Raw genomic sequence first — 24,846 nt, 5'->3', positions numbered from 1 at the left:
CCCCCTTCACTCTCTCTCTCGATCTCTCTCTCTCACACACACACACTGCCCGCAGACAAAATTGCATATCATGGGCCATCAAGAGCTAACACGAAGTCGCACCTAAATCTTGCCCGGACGTGAGAGGGCAACTGAAACATTTGGTAGGCATATATATTTTTGTCATATAGACTATCCTAATGTGTTGTTACGTAATTGAGAGTTCGTCGTTTATCCTTACACTGGCGAGCTCTGAACCAAAAGCTCAGTGTAAGGGAAAACGACGAATGGCCGATTGGTCAAGTATCACTGCTTCGTTTTCCTTCATCTCATGGGATGGAATGCTGGAAGCAGGCCAAATTATTAAATATAGTCACTGACTAAGACCGGCTTAAAATTAAACCGGCAGTGTACGCTCTGTCTAAACGTAAGACTAAGTCCTAAATGCAGTGAACATATAGCCTCAACAGCGCCTGCAATCTGCATCCAGGGCGCTGTGAACGTAGCCTGCCAACTAGATCTACATTCACAGCCCCGTGAAAGTAGTCTCATGGCAGTGGACGTAGCCACTGCGTTTCTTTTAAAACAACGGGATCTTAAAGTACCACTTTAAAAAAACTTACATTTTTAACTCCTGGCCTCAACTTTTTTGCGCAGAATTTTCTCGATTAGAAGCAACGCTTTTGTCTAGCAGTAGAGTAGTGTGTTGTTCAATGTCAGTGTTGTTGTTGTTTTATCTCGAGATCTGTATTAGATCAAGATCTTTGGCACTTGGCACTTGGCAATATTCGCAAGAGGGAGACAACTTTCTTTCTACTTTCTAATTCAGCTGCTAGGCCTAGCTTTTTTTTTTTCTATCTTCTTCACAGATGAGCTAATGGGTTAAAGGTTAGAGCTTCCGGTGAGGTTTCCGACCTTGAAATTAATGCCGCTTTTTCATTGGTAGATTTTGGGAAACCCTTATTTTCAATGCACAGGATATCCAATCCCGTTTCTTGTTTCTAGGATGCTAAAAGTCACAACGCATGCGCACTTGGTAATGCTTGTGTTGTCTTGCTGCAGAAGTTTACATGCAACAGCATCTTTTGTTTTTGTTTTGAGTTTGTTGTGTTAGAGGCAAGGATAATGTGAAAAAGTCATGGTGAGTTGGGATTTTCAGCCATAGTTATCATTTTCACTTGTTGGAATTACTAAATAGTCATGGCTTTACCTTCTTAAGATGAGATGTCTGAAATTATGGAGCTTGTTACTGGTTGTTGTATTAGCCGGGCGTTAGGCCAACTCGCTCCCGAGTTTCGTTTCCACCACGTCGATTTTTGACGGCTAGAATTTGAGGTTGAGATATCTTTCCCTGCATCTCGATCTCCACTCCACTGTGAAATAAGTCTTCGTCTTTTACTCGATAACATCACCAATATATAAGGTTGTCGAGATCCAGATCTTGTTCTATACAGTCAACAATGCTAGACCTAGAATCTAGAATCTATCAACTTCCAAAGCCAAAGCCAAATCCAAGTTTGCTCCCGAAGTCAGTTACAGTTCATCGGGCTCGGGACCATTAACTTTGGTGGTGATATGGCATTGCAAGTTCATTTTGTCAGTATAATAATTAGATCTAGTTCCTTGTGAGCCGTCCTCTGTATCTGCGAGATGAATAAAGATTGTCATTGTCATTGTCATTGTCATCTCTTTTGAACATCAACGTTAACGGCTACCACCCGTTAAATTTCTCTCAGTTTATTCTTGGAGTTGGAGACTTTTGTCTCTTGACCTGCTGTGTATGTCATGCCATAGTCACTCTAAGTCAGTCCTAAGACAGAATGGCAAGGGAGCCGGAAAATAATTCCATCTGGGATGGGGAATTGAGAGGGAGAGGCCCTCCCAGTGAGATCAAGGTTCGACCGTTCAGTTGGCAAACGATGGTCAAAACTTCTCACCTTGTTAGCCTTGTACCTCAAGTCTCAAGTGTGCTATCATAACCACTCCGATAACGGAGTGTCTACGTACTCGGTAACCGGGCACCTAGCCTCAGTGTCTACGCACACAGTAACCGGCAACCGAGCACGTAGTCTCAGCAGACTCAGTGTCAAGTACGCGGTAACCGGGCATGTAGCCTCAATTACGTACACGATAACCGGCAACCGGGCACATAGTCTCGGTGTCATGTACATGGTAACAGGGCAGTTTAGAACTCCAAGTTCAGTTTTTGTCATCCGCTGTTGCCTTCATCCCCACCCCTCCACCGACTGTACCTTTAAAGAAAAATCAATAATTCCCCCCCCCCCCCCAATTCCGGAGCCCTATACTTCGCAGCGCCCAGGCTTTGAATGAACTTTGGTGACCCCCAACCGGTACTCACAATGTGATGCGCATGCACAGGTTCACCGACCGGTCACGATGGCGAGCCCGACAAGACGCTTGTGTGACTTCAACGATTTCTCAGAACACTCGGGAAAATAAACTTGTCCTCTATTTCTCAGAACTGTTCCCGTTCTGGAGATTTCTTGGGGTTTTTTGCGAGAGTTCTTCGCCATCTTTCACTCTGCCATTTTGCGAGGGCTGGGAAGAAGCAGTGTTTGCATCGAATTCAATTTCTAGAGCTAGAGATTTTTAGATGTCTGAATATTCAGATACTTCAATTGTGGTTGGGGCTACGTTCCCGGACTATACTTCATTTGAAAATTCCTTCAGGGGGTAATGCGAGAAAACAAGACTGCTCGACAGTAACCTATTTTGCCTTTAGTTACCCCTAAAGCAAAAATCAAAAAAAAAAATATCCCTCCACGTTCCACGTCTGTTCTAGGCGTTTTACACACATGCACGCACATTCTCGCGCACGCGGGCGTGCGAGCCACGGCATTCGCAAATAACAAAAAAATCTGGAGAACAGAAACGTTCGGGGAAATAGAATTCAAGTTTAATTTCCCGAGCGTTCGGAGAAATAGAGCTGGCCTTTATTTAAAGAGGCGCAAGTTAAAGCTTCTTTCACGCATGACGACACAGAAACCCAAATGTTGCTCCTCCGAGGATGGAATCCCTGAGAGTGAAAGAGGTCAAGTCAAATGGAGGAGAGTTAAAGTTTACTTTGACCTAGTTGGTTTCTGGTCCATTTACTTGTGAACCTTCATAGATGTATCTTGTCTTCCGCTTCTTTTTTTTTTACAGAAAGTGGTTGGAGGTCGTTCTTTCGATCATTTTGCGCAGTCTCAGTGGTTGGGGGCACAACATTCCTTCGTTCACTGCATCATTTGATGTGGCATGTTGCTAGTGCTAATGAGAATCGCTTCAATCTTCATTTCACCTATGCATCATTGGGAATAAGTTGATTGTTCGATACTGCAGTAAGCATGATATTTGACTTTGAGTTTATGACTAACTGCATTCATTTATTCTCCCCCCCCCCCCCCCCCCCCCCAGGACACAGGTGATACTGGTGAGTCACTTAAAACTATATTTTTATATATATATATATGTGTCAGTTTTTCTTGTGTAATTCCATATTGTTCAGTTATGAAATAAAAGCAAAGTAAAAAAGACTGTCCTGACCATTTACAGAGAGGCTTGATATTTAGTGTAAATATGAAATTTTCTTTTAAGACATTTTGCTATTCTTTACTCTTTAAAAAGCAAAAAGTGCTGTGTACTTTCCAATGCTGAATCTTGCATTAGGTAGGAAACACTTTGCTTGTCTTACTCTTTGTTCCTATTTTTAAAAAGTTTTTGCAACATCAGTGTTCTTTGTGTTCTCTGCAGATTGGAGTAATTTGAGCTTGGGTGACCGAGAGGACTCTCTCAATGCTTTCCAGAAGCAAGATGAATCTTCAATAGGCTCAGTGGACAATCGTTCAGATCAAGTGTACGATGCTCAGGTAAGGTTCTGCACAGGCTCAGCTTCAGTTTTCTTTGTTTCACACTTCATGATGTGTACAGTGAGTATTCTTCTGTTTGATTTGCACAGACTGTGGATTCTTCTATGCCGCCCTCTACAGAATACTTAAAACTCTTCTACCATTATAATGTTATAAGAGTCAACAAGAGACAGCTGTCTTTCTGGGTGGGGGGGGGGGTCCCTTCTATTGTTTCTGAAAAACGGGTGGTGGGGTCCCTTCTATTGTTTCTGAAAAGATAAATGTGTTAAAGATTCATGGCAAGAATTAATGTTTTTGAATAATATAAGCTGATATAAATTGTGTACCTTTTTTTTAAAAAGAAAGTGAGTGTGCTGTAAGATAATATGTTGGAATACATTTGAACATTACTGCCTTGCACCTCTCCCTTCAGGATTGGAGCAAGCAATTAAGTGTATTGTTGTTGGGATTATGATCTCTGTGGGGAAGGGTAAATACTTGGAGTGTATGTGCTGCTTTATAAAACAATAATGCCTGAGATGGTATGTCCAGCATGGAAGACAATTCCCTTATCCATATTTTTGTGTAAAAACCATCCAGGTGTGTTATGGTAGTATGAAGCGTTTTGTGAGCTATAATTAGAGTATGTAAAGACAAAACATTTCAGCTCTGTGAAGACTCTTCCTCTTGTGAAGAAATCTTCTTGAGTACATCTTTCTCTGAACTAATGAAGTTTTTTTTTTCTTCTTTTGTGGTATAGGGCGAAGATGACTTTGCCAGTTCTCTGGGCATCTATGATGGGTATGACAGCTACAACGAGAGTGTTGTCAGCTCAGACAACGATGATTTGGACACCAGTCTCCTTGAGGACGAGTTTCTTGATACTGATGAGAGTGTCAGCAAGTATAGATTCCTAAATAGCAAGGATGGAATGGGTAGGACTATAATTGTGCAGGAATTGTAGATTTTGATTTTGTTATGTTATTTGTTGTTGTGGGTTTCTTCATATTTGGGGGGGGGGGGGAGTTGCTGAGCTTTTGTTTGTTGATTTGGGACTTGAAGGAGGGGCTTCTTTGTTGTTGTGGTTGTTAATTTGCTTGTTTTTTTTTACCACACTCAAGCTCTTACTGTCAGCATTCTATTAATGATTTTGGTCTTTGTTAAAATATGAAAATGGCTTTAAAGGTCTGATCAAATATAGATATCTATACAAAGACAAAAGAGTTAAAAGCCATGATAAAAGGAAAGACCTAGGTCCTTCAATCATGCATTTTCTTGTACTTGTAAACATTCTTTTAACTGAAAGCTATTTCTCACTGACATGTTTGATAGAGAACTGATTATTCATGGGGGGGGGGGGGTTTGAAGCAATAATTTTGTACCTTATCTTTTATATTGGGGCTGAAAACAATAGTATCTTGAAATGAGCTTGCTCGTACACTTTTCTTATGCCTCTAATAAATATTCATGATTTATATTCTGTTCAGCAACATGTGAAAGATGTGGTGCTGTGGGCGTCAAACATGCCTTCTACTCCAAATCCAAACGATTCTGCAGTCTTTCCTGTTCTAGAAGCTACGCCACATATCAAAGAGAAGGAAAACCCGTTCCGCCAAAGCCAACCCCTCCAGCTGCCGTGAAAAAGGTGGGTTATCTTCGCACACTGGGTTCTTTTAACGTGTATACATGTTATACTTGAGTCACAAAATGAACTTAACTGAATAAGCTACAGGCTTGATAGCTGGGAGAAAGGTCGTATTGGAAACTTACAAGTTGGTCAAAAAACTTACAAGTTGGTCAAAATATGTGAAAGTTTTAGTCACAGTGATTGTCTTCTTCTTTTTCTTTTTTTCTTTTTTAGAATGGGCTTTTGAAATGCAAAATGGCATAGAAATGTTTGTGGGCATCTGTTTTACTTGTCACTTGGGATTAGGGGTTGAAAATTCATTGAACAGGAATGTCTTATAATGTACAACTGACAAGACAGGACCATGTAATTTCTCTTATGTTTGGTTTATTTTTTTTTTTTTTTTATGTTTGGACCAATAATTAATTATATGGCATTACATTAGTAATGGTTTCATCATCTTTTTTTTTTCCACAGGGCAAACCTGGTTCCAAGAAAATCAACCCTAAAACACAACCAAGCTTGTTCAAAGCCTCACTTCGAGGAGGTATGTACAGTCCATTGAAAAGCATTTTTGTAGAATAAATTCTTTGATTCCGTAACATCATGATGAGTTTCACAGTCATTAGCAATGGCAATGTATGACTGTATATTGGGCTCTTTGTTCCTGTAGAATCTGGAGATTTCAGATTTTATTGGGTGTGGGCTATTTTTTTTTTTTTTTTTTGTTTTGGTGTATGTGTGTATATGAATTTGTTGGAGTTTTTATTTTTTTTAGTTGTTTGGTTTGGGGGGGGGGGGGGGGGGGTCTTTTTGTTCTTTTTGGTACTGTTGACATTTCTTACATTAAATTGAATTTTATTGTAGGTTTTACTGAATGAGTTTATGAGAAAGGTGTAAGGAGAGCTATTGTGCAATTAATTTTTGGTTCTAACTGTTTATTTTTTGTCTTTTCACAGAGACCGGACGAGTTTTTGATTGGGGACCGTATTTGGTCAGTTCCCAGGCTAACGCTGCTCCTGTTTCTTGTTTCAAACATGTAAGTACATATCTTGCCATGATAGGGATCGAAAAATTTTTTGCTGCGTTTTACCTACTGGATTAGTAAGAATGAAATGTAGAGTTCTTTTCTCCTGGAATATTTGTGTTTTGTTTATGTTATACAGCTGCAAGTAAAGAAAAGGTAGGCTGTTGTTCTGTTGGCTGGCAAATCGTTTAAAAATCATCAAAACATATTAAGTACATTTGTAGTTCCAGTGTTGGTACAGCTGATGCGCTCATTTTGTACACCCGTAACATCTTTTTGCAAACATAAACACATAGTAGTGAATAGTAGTCAACCAGTTCGAAAAAAAAGCGCGTAGGCCTATTTAATACATTTGTTAGGGTCTTGGTAAAGAAGTCCATTTGCTAGTATTGTTCTTCACTGACTTCCCGATGCAGTAGAAAAATCATGAACTTAAAAGGCTGGATTTACGACTAATGATTAATGATGTGTGAAGGGGGTGGGGGGTTTGCATGGCTAGTGCCCACTATCTTGACCCACCATGTGGGTAGAGTCTGTTTTTGCATTAAAAAAATTTCTAGCATGTAAACTCTATACATTACATTTTATTGCCTCGGTTGTTTGAAATATCAACATTAATGGTGTCTGCCATTTGAAAACATTGTTTAAAAGCATCAGATGTTGTTTGGTTTGATGAGTGATTGGCAGGTGCTTTGGTGTGGTTTGCTCCTTCTTTCCTTTCAAACATATATCATCCCTTTTTCCTCCTTCTTTTAGTTGCATGTTAATATCTAGGAACACCTCTAATCTTCGGCACTTATATGACCTATTTGTGTCGCAAGTGCTATAAAACTCTTGCTAAAGCTAAAAAAAATATTGTTTGCCAATCTTCAGGTGCCTATGAATGATTGTTGGGACCAGATGGTAGATGGTGTTCTTGTAGAAGTGCCTAATACTGACCTTGATGTGCCGAAAGACGTAAAAGTTTATTGGATTGCTACTGTATTGAAGATTTGTGGTAAGCTTATCTTTACCTACTGTCTTTGTGAATGTGTAAACTATTTCTTGAAGATGTATTATCTCCATGAATATGTATATAGTTACTGTTTTTTACCTTGTTCATGTCAGTAAAATAGGCAATATGAGCTGACCTGTTAATGTTTCTTTCATGCCCATGTAGTCTTATGCCTTTTGAAACATTTTAAACTGAAAACTTTTTCTCTTTGTCAGTTGCATCTTGTCTGTATTGATGATTGTAAATAAACAGGTTCCCTGAAAGGGTAGAAAGTTTATGTATGTGCTGGTGGGTGGTTGGCAGGTGCTCTGGTGTGGTTTGCTTCTTCTTTCCTATCAAACATCTATCATCCTTATCTCCCCTTCTTCTTTTTTATGTTTGTTACTCTCTTGTAACATCTCTAATCTTCTGGAGCTCATATGACCTTATGCAGTTGCGAGCGCCGTAAAACCTCTACTAAAACTAAAACTAAACTAATGTGCTGATAGATTGGGTAAAACTCTAATAATAATTATATTTATGTAATGAACACACACACACACTCACGCACACACATGATCATCATTTTAAATAAACTTTGTAATTGAAATATGATACAGTTATCATTGGCTCTTCAATATTTTGAAAAAGTGTTTGTTTTGCTTTTAGGTTACAAAGTCCTTCTCAGGTATGAGGGTTTTGGCAGTGATGGTTCAAAAGATTTTTGGAGCAATTTGTTGTCAGAAGATATGCATAATGTTGGATGGTGTGCAACTTATGGAAAAATGCTCTCTCCACCAAAAGGTAAGGGCTTTCAGTATCTTGCAAATAGCCAAAATGTTCAGAAGTATAATGGTAGTGCCAAAATGCTGCAACTAGTAATTTTTTAATAGTTATTTCTATTTTTGGTTGTTGTTTTCTTTACTTAAGACATATAAAACCCCGGGTATTCTTATATTCTTTAAATGAAAATGTAAAGAAGCTCACATTGAGAGAAGTAATTTTAGAGTAAATATTTATTTATAAGCAGCAAGTTGATACATTTTGAGCAGAATGCAAAAGTTATACTTGTTTAGTCAAACAGAAAATTTGTCAATCGTTGATTAAGAGTAAGAAATAGTGGTTCATGACTATATTAGCGTGTTGTGAGTTTTTCATTTGTAAACGCATTTTTGGGTCTTTATATACATTTGATAAAAATTGCTTTTTTTAATGTTTTCATTATTTAACTTCGTTTTTCCCACAGCCATTAAAGACAAGTATGTAGACTGGAAAGAATTTCTCATCAAGAGACTAACTGGCACTCGTACCATACCTCCTCATTTTTATGCCAAGGTAACTCTTATGACAATAAATATTCCTTCTTGTTTATATTTATGCACGTTGAATACTGGAAAAAACCTTGTGTCTACCTTTCTAGCCTAGGGGTCTGAGAGGAAAATAAATATGATTTTATTGCGTTTCAATTGATTTTTTTTTTTTTTAAATAACCAATTTTTTTTGGGGGGGGGGGGGGGGAGGGGGTGATAAAGAAATTTTTATTTCAGTATGAGCTAAGTGTCCCTCTTCCCCTTCCTCCTGCATAAAAGAACAAAACAACATCAAATTGTTTGTAAGTGTCAACAGTAACAATTTTATTGCCCTTCCACCATTGGCAGATTCTCTCATGTTTCTTTGAATTATATGTTGTGCTTTTGGTCCTAGTGGCGAGCGTGTCGTTATTTTCCAAAACTGAGGTCTTAAATTCCCTCTTTTCCTTTCCTTGAAAGCAGCTTAGATTTGATACTACTTCTGTTGATTTATCTGCGTTATTGTTCCTCCGTATTCCAGAGTCAGGAGTGGCTGCACGAGCACAAGATGAAGATGGGCATGCAGCTGGAGGTGGTCAACAAAATGTGTGTCTCCGCCATGAGGCTGGCGGTCATCAAGGACATCATTGGCGGCAGGCTCAGGCTCAATTATGCCGACAGTGGGGTACGGATTGACACAACATCTTGTGTGTGGGTTTTGGGGTTTTTTTTTGTTTTTTTATACCTAGAGTTACACTGACAGTGGGTGGGATGTTCTTTTTTTTTTTTTTTTTTTTCCTGCTCTTTTCTTAACACATTACACCCTAAGGGCCTGGACGGGAAGTCCATTGTTAGATCCTAAGCAAGGGGAAAGAACCCACCTCCTGTGAATACTAGCCTTTAAAAAACACATTTAAAAAATACTAAACAAATTCCAAAAATCCTGAAAAAATAAAAGTTAAAAAGAAAACTGAATGTAGTTTCAGAAAAATATAACTTTATGTATGCGCAAACTGTTGGAAATATTCTCACTTTAGTTCAATCGGGGTGTCCGACCCATCACTCTCACTCTCAGCCTCGCGGTCGGGCCCTAGATCTAAATTCTATAATTTCTCCGTCTGATCAATCGGAATCGCCCCAACTCTTCCTACAACGTTTTCATCAAAATCTGAGCCATCTGATTTGTCACATGCTCGTTTTTGCTCAAGTCCATCGTTATTTCCGTTTTCGAACTCAATTGTGTCGCTTTTCAACAAGTCGAGGCACTTTCGAAGTGTCGGTAACGCGATCGCACTTCGATCAGCTCTAATACTAAAACTACTAGCCGGAAAAATTTCGTTTCGGTATCAAACGAAAGAAGAAACTTTTTGCTATACTATGCAAATCAAAATCCCGGCCCCAGAGTCTCGTCAAGGCGAGACTTTCGTTTCTAAAGAGGCTGGGTCGGCGCGGGCGGTTCCGGGCGAGTCAGGGTGGAGCGCGTAAGGGAATTCCCGGGCGAGTTAGGGTGTAATGTGTTAAAATTCAATACTGTCTTAAGGGTAGAAAAAGACTTTGATTTTGTCTAACATTCCTTGTTTCCTTTTATTTTCTGCTGTTTGTTGAGGTTTTTTGTCCTCTTCTGCAAAAGATTTGCAAATTTTCCACATTTTGAAAATATTTGTCAACAGGATGAGATTGACGAGTTCTGGTGCCATATGACATCTCCATTAATCCATCCGATCGGATGGTCTCAGATCATTGGACACAAACTTCACGCTTCCCATGGTAAGAAAGGGGGTTTTATTTGTCAGTATAATGACAGTGATACTCTGGTGTGCGTATTTTTATAATTCATTTAACTATATCTGTAGGGCCCATGATTTTCTTTTATTATTATAATCATCTTCTTTTTTTTTTATTATTGTGCCAATGGTAACTGGTGTTGTCACATAATTATTTAATTTTCCTTTCTAATTTATTAGATAAGGCATCAAAAGATGAGCAGGTGTTGGGAAGGGCAATGCTTTTTGTTTTTGGAATATATGTGCACATGCCTGGAGAAAGGCACCATAAGGCAATAAAGGTCAAAAATCAGTTTTTTTACAAACATTGAGTCCCATTAGCTAATTATTTTTTAGCTATTTATCTGCCCTTATTTTCCAGGATTTGTATGAATTTTACGTTAAAATGTATTTTGGAAAATTTTTATAGTGCAATAGAACACAAATCCTCAAAATGCGTCATCTGGTACATTTCGCCAAGTGTGTACACACTGATAAAAAGTTACTTTTCTGTGTATCAGAAATATCCTCACCTGCTCTGTATTTTTTGCGTATAATTCTGTATAGAATGTGCAGTTTAAAAAAAAAAGATAAAAAAGTATAACCTCTCCGTATTATACCCATGACGTAGGCCTTTGCACTAAATATCCAGAACAGTTGCCTGATAAGTATTTGAATTCATGCATGTTGCACCCCCTCCTTCATGTCAGAAATTCTCCCTGTATTATATCAGCAACTTACAAAAATGGGCCGATTTTAGAATCAAAGTATAACCCCTGTATTTACATACAAGGTCATGTTAAAGGCGAGTGTATACAATAATTGTTTTCACATTGTTCAGCCCTTGGGTCATTTTTCTTCTTTTCTCCACAGATTATATCAATTCCTGTTTGAGTAAAGTGACAATGCAAAAGTATGGCGCTACTGATGTCACACCAGACATGTTCCCAAAGGTTGGAGCATTTGTACTTGTTGTACTGTTATTTTGTGTATGACATTTTTTAATATGCTGAAGCGTAAGAGAGTAACCTGCAAACTGTGCACATTCACAAGTGAAAATAAAGCTTTCAAATACTCAAAATGTGCCAAACTTTTCTCTGTCAGAATTGGTCTCAGTGGCTGTAGCAGAGGCCATAAATCACCTTTATCTTTAATTCATCTATTTCGCTCAAGAAATACTCTCCTCTGCAGATGCAGTGGTCATTTTCAGACATACACAGACAATCTATTATTATGACATCAAGGTTGGTAGTCACTGGGGCCTTTCTAAGTGTGAGAAGTACTATACCCAGACACAAAGGGCTGAGCTAGAGCGACCAGAAATTTTGTTAGTGTATGTGATCTGCTGGGTCATAATGTCTAACATAATTATATTTTTCCAATTTGAGGGGTTGTTTTTTCCCGTAGCCAGTTTGCACCTCTTATATATTTTAGCATTGATCCATATTTTAGTTTTAGTTTATGTGTACGCCTGTGCTTACCCACACTTGTGCCCTGGAGAAATACCTTGCTCATGCAAACATTTATATTTTGTTGTGTTCATCAGGTAAAAGATCCCCCACATGGCCTGGCCTTCCAAGTGGGTATGAAGCTTGAAGCGATAGACCCACTCAACTTGTCTGCCATCTGTGTTGCAACTGTTACAAAGGTAATGCCCAGAAGTTCAGGCTGTTACTCCTTTCTTTTGGTTTTAAGTCTTTTTGACACTAAAATCTCAAGTGGGTTGTTGGCAGGTGCTCTAGTGCTGTGGTGGTTTGCCTCTTCTTTCCTGTCAAACATCAATTGTTCTTATCGCTCCTTGTTTTCTTTGTAGGTCACTCTCTAGTAGCACCTTTACCTTTTGGCATCTATATGACCTATTTATGTAGCAAATAGTGTAAAACTCTTACTTACTAAAGACATCTCATATATCACTATGTTCTTCTAGTTCTTTTCTTTCTGCTTGCTTATATAGCTATTTGGCATTCTGCTATTTTTTGTCTTTTTGAAAAAAAAACTTTGTTATCACATGTTTTGATTATTTTAGAGACACAAAGGACATTAAAACTATTTTTAAAATCCTTTTATATTCATACTACTTTAACACTCTTTCTTTTTGTGAGTATGTTTTTATTTGTTAAGCATTTGTTGTCCTTGTTTCATTCAAGGTTCTTCGAAACAATTACTTGATGATTGGTATTGATGGTTCCATGGCTGAAAATGGCAGCGACTGGTTCTGTTACCATGCCACTTCCCCCTGCATCTTCCCTGTTGGTTTCTGCGAGATCAACAACTTGAACTTGACTCCTCCAAGAGGTAATGTGAAACAGTTTTTTTTCCCCACTCAATATTTGGCTTACTCTTCTCTGCCAGAATTGGTCTCATTTGCCATCATTTGCCATAGCAGAAGCTACAAGTCATCTTAATCCTTATTTCTTCTATTTCTCTAAGAAAATTCTCTGCAGATACATTTTGCCATTGTACTTTGACAAACTGTCACTATTGTAACTATGGAATATTATTGGTTTTGTGTTTCTTGTATAATACTCTGTCTCCTTTTTGTTTTGTGTTGATTTATTTTTTACTGACAGTCCTACCGAATTTAAGTGGCATGTTTCATAAAGTCCTACTTGTTTTTTGCTGTCATGGTAACAGTCAAAATGAGTGTGTTTGGTGAAGCTTTATGTCTTGCTAGGCGATGTGTTAGTCTTTAGAATGTGAATACAGAAAAGATACCTACAGAAAGTGCATTTAGAGCTTTGCAAGTAAATTAGATATTAAAGAAAATATTTTATAGATTTCACTGTATTTTTTGTCAGTCTGTTTTATGTTATTTATGAAACAGACAATGGTCTGAAGTTTATCTTTAGAAGGAGTGTGGGTGCAACCAGACAATGAATTATACAGATTTGAAATAAGACTTTTGTTTCAAGTATAGCTAAGCGTGGCACTGTGGTTGAAAATAATCATTTAGAAGTATGAATGAGAAGTCTACAAGGGAGCAGAGGATCATTGAAGATGAAAGAAGTTTCACCACTTTTCTGCCACAGCTATTAATGCCTTCAGGACTTCAGATATATATGGTCTGGCAGGAGCGCTTATTGGTATTAATGATAATAATTGTTCATCCATCAGTGTCTGATGATGACTATTACATCTGCGAAGGATAATATTTTTTAAGCGAAAAAGAAGAAATAAGGGTTAATTATGAAGAAATAAATGGTATTGTGCAAAAGAGAACTGTCTGCTCTTTATTTTTTTATTTTAAGAAAAGAAATGGGACCTTGTGTTTGATATAGCAATATTTTCATTCAATATAAATTGATAATGGCTGTGATGAGCTACTTGTTTCTTGCTTCATGGGATAACTTTCGTTTTTGTTTTCTTATGCAGGTATCAAAACTCCTTTCAAGTGGTTTGATTATTTGAAACAAACCAGGTCAATGGCTGCACCAGTTAAACTTTTTGACAAGGTAAGAACTGTTTGGATCATAATACAACTTGTAGAACAAACTGTGAAAGCTTTTTTAGTAAGTCTGATACTCTGGGATGTGTTGAATTAGTTGTCACCACCACTCTTAAGATCTAGATGGGGTCACGCTTGAGAACAAGAATTGTTGCCTTCTTCTCTGTGCCTTTGTCTGATGTTGTCAAGGAGTGATTATCTTTTTGGTTCTTAACAGAGATAACTCTACTTAATGGATCAGAAACATGGAAACTTGCAAAAACAAACTTCTAAAAGGCTACAGGCATTTATCAATAGCAGTTTAAGAAAAATGCTAAAAATTGATTGGCCATAAGAAATGTGCATCTATCAGAGTGTCCGACACAACATGACTTTGAACTTCTAGTAGTTTGTAAAATTGATAAGTTTGTGAAAAGTAAACATGATGTGTTATATTTGATAGTATTTTTTATCTTCCAGGAAATTCCAAAACATGGGTTCCGTGTTGGAATGAAAGTGGAGGCAGTGGATCTCATGGAGCCAAGGTGAGTTAATATTTGACCTGCATGATAGCTTTCAATGAATTGTGTTTCTTTTTTGTATTCTCTTCACCTGTTCATTTCCTTTTGGAAAGAGTTCTACTCCCATGTAGACCTTGGTGATGCTTTTTGTTTGAGTTTTTAAAAAAGCCCCCCAAAAACTATTGTGAATCTCATATTAATGAGAAAATACTGTCTGAAGATGTTGAATTAAGTATAAAAATGGGTAAAGATCTACTCCCCCCCCTTAAGATGATTTAAAAGTGTCTTATGCACATAATGTCATGGCGACCTACATGTAGTTACAGAGAGTGGAGGCTTTGTATGTGTGCAGTAGATCAAGTAAGTTCCAAATGGAGGGTTTAAGTAGACTTTTACCTAAATGTGTATGACTTTTAATTAGGAATTGTTTGATTCTTATTGTATTGACACGGTGAGTTTTATTGTGTCATTGTTCAAAATTAGACATGCTGAAATTGGCAATTTTGATTGCAGATTGATTTGCGTGGCTACTGTAACTAAGGTTGTGGGACGTCTCCTCCGCATTCACTTTGATGGCTGGGAGAACAACTATGACCAGTGGATAGACTGTCAAAGCCCGGACATATATCCCGTTGGCTGGTGCGAAGTGATGCGGCATGGCCTTGAAGGGCCCAGGACCAGATGTACGTCATCACTCTATTTCATGTGAACATATTACTTCCATACTGACAATTTTGTTTCAAGCTTAAAAGCGACGTTTGTCATAATTCTGGAACTTATGTCTTTGAACAATCATGCACACAATAGATTTTTGTCTCTGTTATTCAGAAGTTCAATCAGTGTTAGGTTTTCAAGGTACTTTTAAGCTTTAAATTGCGTGCTTTGAAGTCTAATTTCCAACTGATTTTTATTTCACAGAATCACCTGACTTTAGATCAAAACAAAGATCCTCAAATTGTACTTTTAAAGTTAACTTAGTTGGTATTCTACATACACTTACACTGGTAAACTCTAAGTTAATGACAAGTGTTTCTTGACAAGAAGCAGGTCTATCTTTTCCTGCAGGACTGTGATTGTGGCACATTTTGCCTATGTTTGTTGGGTAAAGGGTAATTTCATGCAAGAAGTACAAAGAAAAGTACCTCATTATAGGTCAGTGCTCGTCAACCTTTTTATAGCCAGCACCACCATTTACCTCTTCTAAGAGGCTGAAATTTTGTACTGAGCATCTACCTGTATCTCTAAGCGGGGCATCAAATAATGTCTGTCACTACCCAAGTGATCTCCACTGCCCACCAAAATTACGAAATCCCCCACGTGTTGATGATGTTGCCCAGGTTTGCAAGCACGTGTTTGGGTCATCTATAGGAAAGTGGCGTCAGGTCACTCGTGGTCAAGGATTCTGTTCACTTTCAGGATTTGCAACTTCTTGATAAAGATGAAATAAACATGCAGTCTAGTTTCCAGACTCATCTGAACTGCTATCTATTTTCAGTGGAAGGAGCTCCAGCAGGGAACGGGCCAGTGAATTCGAAGAAGCGCAAAGGAAAAACACAAATCTACAGAGGACCGCGGAAGAGTGAGTAGCAGGCTATCTATTGCGTTTCAAGTGCTGTGGCCAATTTAGTCTACAGTGTAACATGGGAGGTGTTATGCATTTTGTGTTAAGAAAAATTTGATTAGTGCCTTAGGCCATAGCATGACCTTCGTGAAAATCCATTTTGTCTCATCCTGTAAGTTGTTTTTTTTCCAAACAAACATTCTAAAGGCATTGTCCAGTGCAGCACTGTCCCCAAAATTTTGTGGTTTTGGCATCTTGAAAACGTTGAGGGCTTCTAATTTTCTGTAGATGTCAATATACTTGGTTTCTCCAAATCTGTCGGGTAAGGCCTGGTCAAATAAAAGGTCATCTAATAAGGAGTATGAATCTTATTACAAAATGGCTTAAAGGAAGATTTCCTTGCAGTTTAAATCAAGAGAAAATTTATTCGAATTTGGCTTGCTATGATATACATACATTTTTTTTGGGGGGGGGGAGGGTTAACTCACTTTAGTCTGGAATATTTTAAGAAAAACGTGCTGGAGTTTTATAAAAATTTCATAAGAATTTAACCACATGCACCATATTTACACCTCAAAAATAGCACGTTTCAATGCAACAAAAATGACAAAGAAACCTGATAAAGTTTTTGTTTGATGACCTTTCAAAATTGGAGAACATTTTAACACAAGTTGTAATTTTCTAAGAGGGCTTGTCCAGAGGTGTTGCAATAATACAGAAAAGATGCTTGATTTGTCTGTAATTGAGAACAAAATCAAGTAGGTAGGTATCCTACAAGTTTTCTGAAGTAGAAACATTGTTCATTTATTAGTGAAATCTTTAAAAAGCAGGGTTCAGTGCCAAGGGGAATGTCACTGCACAGTTATGATGGAAGTCTCCTTTCCCTTGGTGTGTTTTGTCTTGCCAAGCCAATGATCAAATGCCTTATTTAGTAACAAAATGCCACCTGAACATACTCGTAACTCCTGCTCTTGTACTACAGGATCAGGATCGAAAGGTCTTTCTATTGCTGTTTATGTCGTAGGTCTAACTATAGTACTTGACCAAGATCCAGCACAACCCATCAGTCCCCCTGTGTGTTTGCCAGTACTCGTGCTTGGTCCCTTTGTTTCACATTCTAATCGTTTAATCTCTGCTAATTCACTTCTTACTATGAACTCTGAATCTGTGTCAGAGCTGCAGACTTTGATTTCCTCGCCAAAATCACCCTTATTATCATCAAATCTTCAAATAGAGCATGTTTGTCTCGATATCGTAACAAAAGCTGAAAGACTCAAGTGAGTTAATTCCTTTAATGATCATTGTGTTATCACCCTCCATGGCTGAAAAATTTCAAGTCTTTCATCAGAGATTTTGTTCTTGGACTTCCTACAGCTTATTCGTTCTCCTTCATTTTTTTATTTTTTTTACCCCTGAGTAGAGCGGACTTCAGGGTCGGATAAAAAAGCAAGAGAGACAACAAAATCTGCCTTCACAACCATTGATTCGGGATTGAGAAATCAGCTAGTAACCAGTGCTGGAGCCCCAACATTGAACCGTGACCCCAACTTCCCACCTCATAAGATGCTGTCTCCCGAGGCTGTGGCTGCCACCTTGCCTCCTCTGCTGGAGCCAGACATTGAGGACAAGTCTGTTTCAGGTTGGCTTATGTTACTTTTTATTTGGCTTATTGTTGTCTGTTAGTGACAGTGAACTTTATGATCTGCATTGAGGCCTAATAGTTTTATTTTATTGGGGGGGGGGGGGGGGGGGGGATTTTGACACATTTATAAAAGATCATGATAACTATTCAGGATATCTTAAAAATTTCTTTTGCACTGAACAATATTTTTCATTGCCTTTTTGTATGCTAAGTTTTATTGTTTGATGAGAAATAATAGGTCACAATGATTTTTGTTAGTTGGTGCTAAAACACCTGGCATTCTTTGAATGTTGAGTCATAAAGTGCCTGGCAGTGAGCGAATTACAAGCTGAGGGAAAACCCCTTTGGAAATTTGGCTTATAATAGCATTTTGTAACTTCTTTGACAATTTTATAAATATAAAATAATTTTTTTTTAAATTTTAAACCTCAAGTTCTTGCGAGTGCCTTGCGTGAATGACTTACAAGAAAGAACTACGGATGAAGCTTCAAAGACAAGAGTCTTCTTCATCCCGCTGTATATTTTTCTCTTACAGTAAAAACAGAGATGGCCAGTCCAACACCAGGCACAGATGCCAACCCTCCCATCCTTAGTCCCCATGGGAAAATGCCACAGCGCTTCTCCCAAGAACTGGCGGAGCGTCTGAGGGCCAATACCCCTCTCAAATCTTCCCTCTCCGTGTCTGCCATCAACGGGAACAGCTCGCTGTCAGAGAAGGCTGCCAAGCCTGGTGCTACCCCGCAGAGCAGCCTGTCGTTCAAGTCCTCGGCAGACAAGGACTCGATGGAGTCTATGTCTAATCTTGTCGCATCCTCGTCCTCCGTCCTTGGTGACTCGGATCTGACGGAGGAGACCGGTGGAGGGGTCATCGTCCTCACCCTGTCCTCCAGGTTACGGGCCTTACACCTGACCAAGTGGAGCCTCTCAGATGTTGTGGATGTGCTCAAAGTGAATGGATGTGGAATTTACACCAATATGTTTATCAAAAAGGCAAGGCTCTCGATATTGTTTTGGAATGGTTGTGTGATAATAATAATAGCCAACCTGGGCATTATTGCCCACTAGTGGGCAGTTTAGTAGTATCCATGGATGATGGAGGTCACCCAGGTGGTGACAGTTGTTGTTTAAGTCCAACTTGGAAATGGATGTAGGTGGACAGTACGAACATTTTTGCCTCTTATAGGTAGCAAAAGTGGGTGCTGGCTGCAAAAAGGTTGACAAGCACTGAATTAGACGTGACAAGGCATACCCCCGAAACAGATTCACACTGAGCCCTGAATAAGACCATTATCGAGTCCAGATCTGCAAATTCTTCATGAGATATTATAATACCAACGCAGAAGTATATATTATGCAGAGATCAACAGTTAAGCTACTTTTTTCCTCCAAAATCTGCAGAAACGGGCCTTTTCACACATAATGCCGAGATGGTTTACTGGATGTAGTGAAGGTACCCATGAGTAGAAGACAACCTGATTGCATCATCTTTTTTTAACCCCTTCACTGCTGACCTATATTCCCCTCCCTCTGCTGACCTTGTTTCCAGGAATAGCATTAAAACGTGTGATCCTTTTAAAATGCTATTTACAATGTGGATATCATTTTAAAGGGAAATGAATGGGCGGCTTTTTCTTCGATAGCTTGATACGTTGAGAGCTTACATCGCGAATGATCAGCCATAGTTCAGAGCGAGAGTGAGACGCTAGAACTGTGAAGAGAGAATGTCTCAGAGATGCCAACCAGTACGATTTTACATATTATAGTACGATTTTGTGCCGAAAATACGCGAATATGACTTTTCATGAAAAAATAAGCATCCTGGAAGGCGAAAAATATGAGATGCAGCTTGGGGGCGTAAACCTTATTATCTCAAGTCCCATCTTTTGTCAAAATAGTATCAGTATCGCAGAACTGGAATATTTGAAAACCAAGTCCGATGTGGTCAATAAGTTAATTTTTGCCGATCGCGATCGTATATTTGTTCAGCTTTTCCCCGCCCGGAGAGTACGTTTCACTTTCACGCGAATAGGCAGCTATGGTGGCAGGCGGAAGCGTATATGATACCAAGGCTCGATCAGGAAAATCAAGATCTAATTTCGCTTTCGTTACCGCCGAGAAGTTTGCCAGCAGTTGTCTGATATCGCAACATTTGTGGCATGCAGGTTGTACAGTATAAACGCAATGTCGCCATGCAAATAAAATGTAATAAATACTCGGACTCGTGGCTGTGCTGTCACTTGTGGGGAAAAAAAAAGAAAAGAAAATACAAGCGTCGTCCGATTTTTAGATTGTCTGGCTCGCCATCATTACCGGTCACTGAACCTGCGCGCATTCGCATCATAAATAACGGCATCGGGTGAGCAAAGACCGTCTTTGGTGGGAGTAACGGAGCTGCGAAGTATACGACTACGGCATAGGGGAGGAGATTATTGATTTTTTGGGGGTATAAGATACTATGGGGGGGGGGGGGGGTTTAAGGCAACACCAGAGGACAAAAACTTGGAAGCACATTTCAGAATTTTGATTAGTTTTGTGCAAAGCGCGCGTTGGTGCAGGCCGTGTGCGGAATCGGGACCCCTCATACTTTGCAAGTCTGTGTTATTGAAATATAGTGTTCACGTTTCATTGGATGGGTGATAGTAAATTATACCTGCAGTGTATGTTATAGCTTTCTGTTCAAGACTGGCATATTTTCAGTGTCACTGCATCTTGCCCTACCACAGTTGTTACAACTCTCAGGGTGCATGGGTTTACTTGAGCCTTTCAAGTTATTACTTTTCTCTGAGTTTGAGCAATAATTTGAGTCTGTCAGTTCATAATATGAATCATGACACCCAGACTGGTTCTTGATAGTCGAAATACTTGTTGTGGGTCCTTCCGAACTCTCAAAGTAGGATTTATTTTTTTTATAATAATGAGAGGAAAATATTATATAACAGACAGACTGAAATACTTAAGTCAAACAAGACCCCAGTATGACATTGAACACTGACATGTTGTTGACTGGATACATGTATATTGTACGCGTGTGTGCTCCCTTTTTCGAGCTGGTGGGCAAGTAATTTTTTTTCAGGAAATATTGCTGGACACCCTGAACATTTTACTATTACTGGTTGGTCGGTCGGTCGGTCGTGGGGAATACACATTTTCCCCTGAAAATACACATTTTCATATTTCCCAATACTCATTTCGGTTTTCTGTGGTTGGCATCTCTGGTGTCTGTTCAGTGATGCTATAATTCACGCTATTTCGGTCATTGTTTGTCTAACTAGGGCAGACTAAAGCTTCTCTAACTCGAGAAGAAAAGAGCTTTCAGGGGAGCCCACTCTCGATACTAATTACCGGCTGAGTAGGAAACTAAACAAAATAACGGTATTGCCGGGCATACACTGTACGTTTACACGGCATAGGAGGGCCCGATTTATGGAAGTACACCGCACGCCGAGCAGCAGTGAAGCGGTTAAGTGTGCAAGTCATGTTGTTGGTTATGAGTTGTTTAAAGTTCTCAAAAAATTACCTGTTTAAGGTGGATGGATAGTTTTAAATTGGCCTCGATACAGTGAACAAATAATATTACTTCTTAGTGTGACAGTGCATTCTGCCGATCAATATTTGTTCATTGTTCATATAACAGAATGTATTTACAGTCAAAATTGTCCAAGATAGCCACCCATTGTTGATGAGAAAAGTAGTTATTTTAAAATGGTGGACGTTTTGGACAGTGTCTTTATAAAGTTTTTTTTAATGTAAGGGGAAGAGTGAAAAATGATTATCTTGGACTGATGGCCTTTAGAGCAGGTTCGACTGTACTTTTTTGGCTTAACCTTGCATCATTTTGCCGGGTGAGATATGTTTTTTTCTCAGATATTGTACTCCGTTTATCTCTACTCTATGTATTAGCATACTTTTCTTTTTTCCTTCCCTCTCCAGTCATTATGCCATGGTGTTACCTCTTTTAATCTGCTCACCCAGAGAGTTATTTCAGGTTTATTAATGTTAGATGTCGAAATAGTAATAACAAATTTCTACCGGGTTTTTTTCCCCAGAATATCGACGGCTCATGTTTGATCAACATGACGACAGACCAGCTGACGAGACTAGTGAGTGTAGTGGACGGCCCCATCCTGCGGCTTTGTGACTTGGTGCAGCAAGTGAAGGCATGTGCTGGTGCCTCCAACAGAGAGGCCAGTAACCAGTGACCTGTGACCTGTAGATATCAACTGCTTCCATCTTCTGGAGAGTGTCATGGCTGTCACCAACGTTTCCTGGCCTGTGTCGTTGCCACAGTAGAACGTGCTATCATGATAGGGTAAAATGTCATCAAATTCAAATTCTCTGAACCTTGATATTTGTCCTGGATTTAACTACCTGGTTATTACAATATAGTTGTGTTCTGATGGGTTTTTTTTAGTTTTGCAAGCATTTAATCTTGCCCTTTTCCTATTCCTTAAAGTAGAAAAATCATTAAAATTTTCAAATCTATATTTTGCAATAGAATGGGGAAAAAAATACTGCAGGTCTCTAATTTACACCATATGGTCTGAGTGTTGCCAGTTCTCTGTTGCTGTATACCAGGCTGGTCTGTACTGGGCCATGTGTGAAGGATGAGTTTTCGGTGCCATGTTGTTTGAAGTCAAACTTATCCTGAGAGAACTCCTTATTTTTTTTTTTTCCATCATAGATAGTTGTCTTTGTACGTGTATTTTTCCATGTTATGGGTGCTGTACCACGCTATGCACTGACAATTTATGTATCAGATATCTGCCATACACCAAGAAGGATCTGTACATGTTGGTGTTATTCAGGTGGGTACTTGCCAAGATTGCCAATAGTTTCAATCTGCTTCTTCTTCAGGAGATAAGGTACAATGGAGTCCGCATAAACCGAACACAGTAGATCTGAAAATGGCGGTAAGCCAAAAGAAAATAGAATCCCTGATTATTTTTTTCCTTCTATTTGAGCGACCTCTCTAAACGGAAACCCAGGCTAAACTTAAGAAAATCCACTGATCCGGCACATTTCGGTTTAAGCGGGCTCCCCTATATATCAATGGTTGCCTTGCTTTCAAATTTTATTCATGGGGACAGAATGCAATGCATTGATAATTTAATACTTCAAATGCTTCATGCACTCTAAGTTAATTTCACACAGGACTTGGGAGTGCAGATGTTGTCAGTAGAAGTGACTTCTGACAGAAAGATTTGTTAAGTATTTTTGGTGTGCTATTTATTTTACTATGCATATCTAGGCTTTGTTGAAGACGGAAATTGAACCAAATTGTGATGGCGATCTTCCGTTCTACAGAATGACTTTTATCCTCCCTCTTGCTAGACAAGAGGACTGGACTTTTCTTTCTTTTTTGTTACCATTTCTGGATAAGAAAGATTCTGTATTTCTGATTATGATGTGGAAATGTGCTTATTGTACTACCATCCTACAGATTTGCTTACTTTTTGAGAACACATTCTGTTTCTAGTATTGTGTACCTATTAGTTATTAGCGTCAAGTCTTATCTTATTCTTATTGTTTCTATATTTTGTAGAAGTAGACCTATATTTTACTGCAATTTTTGTTTTATTTGTGTTCTGTGCTTCTGTACCCGTCTGTATGTCTTATGTCATAGTATTGTAGACTGTAACGTCCACACTCATATTTCTGTAGCACTTTCTTCTGAAGGCTCATTCTAAGTTTTTTGTATCGGGATGTCTTGTTTTGGGGTGGGGGTGTCAGAGGAATTGAGCATTAAATGTGAAATGAGCTGAGCTTTTAGATACTCTCTTAACTCTAATGAATAGGAAAATGCAGAGGCTGTTCTTTAGAAATGTAGCCCTACATAATATGTGTCATCGCTCAGTGGAATCAGGTGCTGGTCAAATTTGTTAACATGTAGAGTTATTGATATTATCTTAAAGCTCGTTCGTTTGTCTTGCTTCCAACGAAAAAAATATTTGATTTGCGATTGAAAAAGGTGGGGTTGCCTGGTTTCAGAAGTAAAATTAGCGAGAGAATGCCTGTCAAAATTTGGTCATCTCCATATAGCTTAGAAACTGTAGATTTATATTTTTTGTGCCTTTAATCATTTTACCTTTTGAATCCACATTGAAATATGTTTTTCAATGGACATTAAAGGTGTTGGGCCAAAATGCAATAATTCTATAAAAATTGCCAAACGAGGGGGAAAATGCGGGGTTTTTTCTATTACATTTTTTGACGAGCACCTGATTTCACCACAATGCCTCACATATTTATGTAATAATTGACTCATAAAGATGAACCTTTTTCAGTTGGCTGCAAATTTTGTGGCTTAAGAGAATTAAGAGAATCACCATTATACATTATACTGGCATTTTCTGTTGTTGTTTTGGTTTAGGTTTTAGTAGTATTTCTTTTCTTCGTTCAGTTCAATGTTTGGAGGTATGCATCCATTTGCTTTCCTTTGTATTTCTTATTTTTATATGTGTGTACATATCTGGCACTGTTGTGTATTGTACAGGAAAGTGATGATGTACTGAAATTGAGAGTAGAAGATGAAGACAGTAGAATTTTATTCACTAAATAATACTCTATAGTTTGTTCACTTTCATTTGGCCGCAGTTAAAACAAGGTGAAATGAAACCGTTCTGTTTAATTAATCTAATCAGGTCTTTGTGTATGGGTCTAAAAGCTGGATGACCAACAGAATCTAACGGACATTTCTTAAATGTCACTGCATACTAAGGAATTGACATTTTTTTATTACTTAATCAAGATATATTATAAAATATTTTTGTTTGTTTGCTGGTCTGCAAAAATGCAATGCAAAACTTCGGGGGCATAGGTAGAAAGTAAATAAATGAGCTACAATTTTTTAAAGATGGACTGATGAAAGTGGACAAGGTATAGGACTTTCTTTGATTGGGTTTTTAGTGTAGTTAATGAGTTCCTTTTTTCTTTTGTTGATTTCTTTTTCATTAAAAAAGAAATTATGCTCCTTCTTTGCTGTCAAACATCTATCATCTAGGGTTGGATCGGGCTCGCAAAATTAGCGTCCGCGAGTAACGAACTACTCGCTGGCACTACCCGCAAACGAGCGGGCGGGTAACGAACCGTCCGCTTGTGAAGAGTAGTTCGCTACTCGCTACACATCGGACAGAGACAACAGTTCGTTCAAGCGGGCGGACGGACGGGGAGCGACTCTTACCATTGCATACTA

At 38.6% G+C, this 24,846-nt stretch overlaps 2 protein-coding genes across 2 annotated transcripts in view; one reads left to right on the top strand and one right to left on the bottom strand.

The window, feature by feature from the left end:
- Positions 1-839, bottom strand: part of LOC101858010 (WW domain-binding protein 4) — a 20,107-nt gene extending 19,268 nt beyond the window's left edge. Inside the window, exon 1 of the mRNA XM_005093344.3 lies at positions 603-839. Coding sequence (XP_005093401.1) covers positions 603-604 — 2 coding nt within the window. The 5' untranslated portion in view covers positions 605-839. The remainder of the gene's footprint in view (positions 1-602) is intronic.
- A 176-nt stretch (positions 840-1,015) lies between these two features.
- LOC101857776 (MBT domain-containing protein 1) lies at positions 1,016-24,451 on the top strand. The gene is made up of 22 exons (XM_005093343.3): positions 1,016-1,120; positions 3,397-3,412; positions 3,733-3,848; positions 4,588-4,762; positions 5,315-5,472; positions 5,932-6,001; positions 6,414-6,493; positions 7,355-7,478; positions 8,124-8,258; positions 8,701-8,789; positions 9,285-9,428; positions 10,414-10,510; positions 11,380-11,459; positions 12,053-12,154; positions 12,654-12,801; positions 13,879-13,958; positions 14,411-14,475; positions 14,965-15,134; positions 15,947-16,030; positions 17,433-17,651; positions 18,190-18,644; positions 21,701-24,451. The coding sequence occupies exons 1-22, from the start codon at positions 1,118-1,120 to the stop codon at positions 21,851-21,853; spliced, it is 2,763 nt and encodes a 920-aa protein (XP_005093400.1). The 5' UTR covers positions 1,016-1,117; the 3' UTR covers positions 21,854-24,451.
- Positions 24,452-24,846: the final 395 nt, after the last annotated feature.

This window comes from Aplysia californica, unplaced genomic scaffold, assembly GCF_000002075.1.
Source record: "Aplysia californica isolate F4 #8 unplaced genomic scaffold, AplCal3.0 scaffold00062, whole genome shotgun sequence".
Taxonomy (NCBI): domain Eukaryota; kingdom Metazoa; phylum Mollusca; class Gastropoda; order Aplysiida; family Aplysiidae; genus Aplysia; species Aplysia californica.
Note: the sequence above shows the minus strand (reverse complement) of the source record. Positions and strands in the feature narration are given on the sequence as shown.

Bases quoted from the DNA above. Each gene is read 5' to 3' on its own strand.
- LOC101857776 (XM_005093343.3), top strand. The intron at 6,494-7,354 runs GTAAGTACATAT...GCCAATCTTCAG, and splicing joins CTGTTTCTTGTTTCAAACAT to GTGCCTATGAATGATTGTTG. The intron at 10,511-11,379 runs GTAAGAAAGGGG...TTTTCTCCACAG, and splicing joins CAAACTTCACGCTTCCCATG to ATTATATCAATTCCTGTTTG.